This window comes from Trypanosoma conorhini (genome assembly GCF_003719485.1).
Source record: "Trypanosoma conorhini strain 025E chromosome Unknown Tco_14.4_contig_00487, whole genome shotgun sequence".
Lineage (NCBI taxonomy): Eukaryota > Euglenozoa > Kinetoplastea > Trypanosomatida > Trypanosomatidae > Trypanosoma > Trypanosoma conorhini.
In genome coordinates this window covers 1-5,838 of record NW_021704578.1, presented here as the reverse complement: position 1 = coordinate 5,838, position 5,838 = coordinate 1, and the positions used below count along the sequence as shown (strand labels likewise).

Genomic DNA, 5,838 nt, shown 5'->3' with positions numbered 1-5,838 from the left:
ACGACGGACGAGGCGGCGGATCCCGCAGCTGTGGGAGCCGTGTGCCGTCATGGACCATCGCAACGGGGCCCAATACGCCCCTTTGCTTTTGGCCCAGCCGTACAAAAGGGATCGCCCTCCGCCGCGGCGCGAGTGCCGCCCGCGTGCAGGCGCGTCGGCGGAAGAACGCCAAAGGAAAATGCCGCTTTGACGGCCCCTTCAGCGGCCGCCGCCGCCCACGCCACCTCGGAAGCCGCAGGGAGCGGCGTGCGACGCAGGAACCCGCACATAAAAAACACCTGCCCTCTTCTGCGCCCACACACTTTTTGAGAAACTGCAGACGGTGAAACAGCCGAGAGAAGACGTTATCGGCGCAGTAGCTTCATTTATTTTGTTGCCATTATTTTATTTATTTTACCAGACGCACCTCGCGCCAGGCCACTCCCCTATCGCAGGCTCGCAGCAAAAGAAATAGTAATAATAATAATGGCTTGCTGCGCCCATCACCTCTTCAAAGCGTTGTGTCCTTCCAACAACCGATGGCCGTGGCGATTGGCGCCACAAACCCCACCGCGTATTGAGATATTAAAACATCATTGATGCACAAATAGCCCTCGGACGCTTTCAGTTTCATCTTTTTTTCCGCTTTTCAATGCCCCTGGCAGCGCTGCCACCGCGCCGCGCTACGTTTCACTGGGGATGTATTTCTCGCTTCACCCCCCTTTCCCCCTCCTGCCGCCACAGCACACACGCCTGTCTCGCCGCCCCAGCGGCCACGCTGGAAGAGAAAGGATCGTCCGGCAGCGTTGTCAATGGGGCACAAAAAAAAAAGAGAGAAAGAACTATGGCAAAAAAAAAACAAGTCGGCTTCATCCTTTACATGTATACACGCCCTGGGCATGTGCACCAAAAAACAAACACAGACACAAAAAGCATATGAGAGGCCTCGAAAGAGCAATAAAAAAAACACCACGACATACCTGGGGCCTTTCATTCGTCGCTTTTATCTCTCCCCACTTGTCTTTGTTTCCTCTCTTGCTTTCTTTGCTGCCGTTTGCACTGGGTGTTCTATGGTACAATCATAGCAGTAGTAATAATAATTGTGCTAATAAATATAAAACACAGCATGCAGGTTATCGCCTAGTCTACATCACTCAAAATGTACCGAAATCCATGGCGTCGACAGTTACACCGTCGCTCACTTATTACCTATTATCTTTATGCGTCGCCCTTTCTCCCTCCCTCCCCGCTTGCCTCCTCCTTCGCAGCCCACGTCATTGCGGGGTGCCCCCACTCCCCCCTCTGATTACACATGTCACCAGCAAACCCGCCTCCGCCCAAAGCAACGGAGGTGGGTCGACACTCCCCCCCCCCCCCAATCCCAATATACACCTCGTACGTGTATGTGCATGTATGCGTGGGAATCCCACACAACATTGAAGGGGACAAACAAAGCAGAAGGAGCGGTAGGCACAGCGACAGCAGCGAAAAAGAAAAAAAAACATGCACATATACATCAATACAGCCATGCCCGTTTCGGTAAAGGGTGTGAAAGAAACTTCTTCCCCTCACCCCGCAATGAGCAAGACACGGCCTACCACCCACCGCCTCCTCTTGTTCGTCTACATGATGGGAAAGAAAAGTATACGAGGAAAAACAAGGGTGGAACGAAAGGCTAAAGAAAAAAAGGGAGGTGGGGGAAGAGGAGCAGACAAGTTCTAAAAGGTGGGCATGGGGCGTGCCTCAAATGCGTGAGGGAAAGACACTGCATCCACGTCGAAGGAGTACCCCCTCCACAGCCACACCCCACAGCACCTCTGCCCCTGATGAAGCTAAAAAAAAAAAAGTCATGTGTGTTCACAATATATGGAGCGGAATCTGAGTCGGGGTGTGACGAAAAAAAAAGATGGGAAAAAAGGAGTAAACACACACACACACGAGGAAAAAAACAAAAAAAACTACAATAGCAGGCACAAGCCATTTACATACATGACACCCTTGATCATTTCAGTGAAGTGCGGGGGAGAATGGTGACTCCCACAGGGTAGTGGTCACTGGGGCAATCCTTCGTCGGCAGTTCCGTGTACCCAGAGAGCCTCATAACGGACGTGCACACAACGTGCCGTTCGTCAACGAGAATGTGGTCTAGCACCCCTCCCTCCCCGTTGGAGGACGGATTCACTGTAGACACATGCCGCGGGTGTCGCTCGCGGTACGTGGCGTAGCTATCACTAAAGGCAAGCGCGTGCTCGACGGTGTCAGTAATCCGGTACCTTTTTCGCGTGCCGTCTAGCTTCTTCTGCTCCTGCTGCTGCTGCTGCCCTTCAGCCGTCACACCCGTGGAGCTGTTAAGCAACCGAGACGGGAAATCCGCCTCTCCAGACTCTGGGTCATTCGCCTCCTGCTCCCCCTCCTCTGGTAGTTTCCAATACTTCATCACCTCACTTCCAGGTGGCGGCACACCAGTCAAGGCATAGCGAATAGGAGGAGACACTGCGTCCGAGTTAAAATCGCCCGCCAGCACTAGTGAAACCCGCGGTGTCTCATCTTTCCCGCCACCGGCAGCCGTCTCATATTTCTCTTTTAGCTTCTCCATCTCGCGAAGTAAATGATGCATCTGCCACAACTGGCACTCTGTGCGGTTCCAAATGAGGTGCACGGTGCCAATCAAGTAAATCATATTGGGCACAACACGGTCGCGCAAAACAGAAATCAGGGCAACATTGTGTGATGCCGCCTGAAGGGATCGACGCTCACGCTGCGTGAGCTGCTCGTCAGCGGCGGCAATCTCATTAAATCGGATAGGCACAACTTCGCAAGAATCAAAACGGTCCTCCAAGTACAGCACACACACGCCCTCCATCTCTGGGCGTTTCCGGAGCTCCCTGCCGCCGGCAGAACAAACGGCCTTCGCCGGTGACACAGGCCTCCCCCCGCGCTGCGGAGCGGATACATCTGCTTCCTCGTTAGCACGGGCATCGCCCGTATTCCCAGTGGGGTCGTCCCTCTCGTACCTTGGGCGTCCGCGTGTGTCGGTGACAACAACGTGATCCCCGACGAATCGGTGCTTCGAGCGCAACCAGTCGCCGAGCAAACCTGGTTTTTCAAACACGTCAACGCTGATCTCCTGAAGCGCAATAATATCAGGGGCGGCACACGCTAATTCCTCTTTCAGAAGGGAACATCGGTAGTCCTCGGCGAGAGCAAACATGGGGCAGTGCGGGTACAGCTCCGTGGACACTAAACGCTGGGCTAGGATGTTGTAGCTCACTAGTTTCACCTTTCCATTTGACGACGACGAACTCAGTTTCTTCCCCACATGTGTGAGAGACCAACCGCGAGGCATCAAACCTTCATCGGCATCATCTCGTGCCGCGGCGACGCGAGGGTTGTCCAGCAACGTTTCTGCGTTCAGGCTGGGAAAACTGGCGCTGCAAAGCTTCTTTTCTCGGCGCTCTAGCAAAGTTAAATGACGCGTTGCCACAATTTTGGAATCATTTCCTACTCGTGGGGGGGTGCAAGTCACCAACTCGCCGCGTGCAAGAAACGAGGGAAGCTCCGATGTCTTTGTTCCGCAGTGAAGAGAAGCCTCATTTAACTCCTCAGCACTCGTTAGCGACAAGTGAAAAACTGACTTGGGCGACATTTTTGCCATGCCTCTATGATACATCCAATGCACACCAATTAGGTGCTTTTCGCGTTACCTTCGCCCGTTTCCTTGGTCCCTTGCCGTTCTGTTTTGTTCCTTTGTGTGGATGTTATTGATGTTCGTTCGCTCCTTTTCTGTTTTTGCTTTGCTTTCTTCGGCCGTCTCTCCAGACGGTATCTGTCGACAGATATATGGATATAGCGATGACGCAAATCAGAAACGCTTGTGCTTACGTGTGTGCGTGTGTGCACGGACGTACGCTGCTGGCACACAAGCCTCTCTGCCCCGCTGTCCCGGTCACGCTCCCCCCCCCCTCCCCTCGCAAAGACTGTGCTGCAGGGCGAGGGGCCGGTCACGGGAGAAAAGGGAAGGAAGGAAAGAAAGCGGCAGCGGCAAAATATAAAAAAAGACCCACGCACGAAGAGGAAATAAAACAGCACGTGCAGAGAGGCAGCACGGCGGAAGCGCGGCAGGGAGCGGAATCTGTCCGTGCAAGAAGGGAAAGAGTGGGGGCCTGCGGCCCGCGTTCCCTCCCCAGAAGCCTGCAAGCAGGGGAAAAGTACATGCGAGAGCCGTCCAAGTGTACGCCGCCACCGCAGCGCAATGGAGGAGGGAGAGGGAGAGGGAGGCCACACACGCACAGACACAACTGGAATAAAAAAAAGAGGAATCAGCGATGGCAGCGACGCCAGCGAAAAACAACCGAACTTCCTTCAAAGTAGAAAAGAGAGAGAAAAAAAAGGCTGAGGCTGCGGCGGCGACGACAAGAACAACAACAAGAAGGAAACAAATAAACTGGCTCGACGGAGGATAATACAGACGCTGGCAGCGAAGAAATCAAACTCGCGCCCCTTGCATAAGGCATTTAAACATCCGCAAGCCACAACTCATGTTTGCCTCTCAGTAAAAGTGGGAGGCAAAAACACGAAAAACAAAAAAATAATAAATAAACATTACCCTCGAACGTCGTTCAAAGGTCATTTGCCCAAGCTGCGGTAGAGTTGCGTAAGCTCCTCGTCACGCGCCAGCACGAGTTCCTGCAGCTCAGCAATCTCCCTCTCCATCTCGGCCTTGGCCTTTTCCGCCTTTAACGTTAGGCGTCGACCATCGCCCGCCGCCTCACCGCGTGCCAGCGCCAGTTCCCCTCGCTGTCGCTGGAGTTCGTCGATCAACTTCATCTGCTGTTCATACTTCGCTCTCAAAGCGGCGGCGTCCTTCTCAGTCACATGCAACAGAGCCTGCTTTTGCAGCTGCGTAAAACGCTCGTGCAGCGCGAAATCCTTTTTCTCTACTGCTTTCAACTCACTCTCAAGCTCCTTCAGCTTCGCGCGCAGGTTCCGTTCCTCCTCTTGCTGTCTCCCCCGCAGGGCCGAGACGGAGCGGTCGCCTTCACGCACCTCTTCCAAGCCTTTATTTCTCTGACGTCGCACGGACAGCAGTGTCTTCACCTCCGCCTCCACCTCTCCCACCTCCTTCCAGGCCGCGGTGATCTTGTTTCGCACCTCGTTCACCTGTGGGTCGTTTATGGGTCTCCGGTCCTCGCGCCGCAGCTTCTCTAGAGCGCGACGAAGTGCCCTGTTGGACGCCACTAGCCGGTCTCGCCTACTGGGCCCGTCGCCATCGGCGGAGCCCGTCGCCGCGCAATTCATCTGCCGCTGCAGTTCGCCCAGGACTTTCCGCTCCTCCGCCAGGAGCTCTAGCTGGTGCCTCAGCTCATCCTCCAGCTCCCGCACGCCGTCGTCTGCCTCCTCCAGCATGGCCCACGGCTCCGCAGCTTCCTTCCCTCTCTCTTCTGCGCCAACGCCGGTGTTCAACTCCCCTCTGTGAGGACGCACCGCGCCGCAACGAGACTCGCACGCACCAGAGTACAGGAAAAGTGTGTCGAAAAAGCAAACAAACAGCACAAGAAAGAAATAGAAAGCCTTACATAAAGAGCACATATGCAGCAGAAAGGGGTCAGAGGCAGCGGAGGATAATCCACGCTTATCCCTCAAAAAAGCCATCTACGCCAAGAGGAAAAGGGGAAAAATGGCGCGAGCCGGGTCTATGGCCAAAAGCAGCGACTGCCACTTCTCTGAAGCCGCTGTCTCCCCCCACCCCACCCCACTCCTATTTTTTTTAAATGTATATAAGAAAACAAGAAGGAAAAAAGAGGCCGCAAGGGGAGTAAAAAAAAAACTGTGCAATCCCGCTTTGATATCGTGGCACTT

General features: G+C 54.3%; 2 protein-coding genes across 2 annotated transcripts, besides 1 other annotated feature; both read right to left on the bottom strand.

The window, feature by feature from the left end:
* Positions 1–1,981: 1,981 nt before the first annotated feature.
* Positions 1,982–3,634, bottom strand: Tco025E_06847 (putative trans-sialidase; the record flags this gene model as incomplete). The annotated part of the gene is made up of 1 exon (XM_029373715.1): positions 1,982–3,634. One exon carries the CDS (start codon positions 3,632–3,634, stop codon positions 1,982–1,984), a length of 1,653 nt encoding a protein of 550 aa, XP_029226153.1.
* A 911-nt stretch (positions 3,635–4,545) lies between these two features.
* Positions 4,546–4,581: a microsatellite.
* Positions 4,582–4,605: 24 nt separating this feature from the next.
* On the bottom strand, positions 4,606–5,631 carry Tco025E_06846 (uncharacterized protein; the record flags this gene model as incomplete). Its single annotated transcript, XM_029373714.1, has 1 exon — positions 4,606–5,631. The coding sequence occupies one exon, from the start codon at positions 5,629–5,631 to the stop codon at positions 4,606–4,608; it is 1,026 nt and encodes a 341-aa protein (XP_029226152.1).
* Positions 5,632–5,838: the final 207 nt, after the last annotated feature.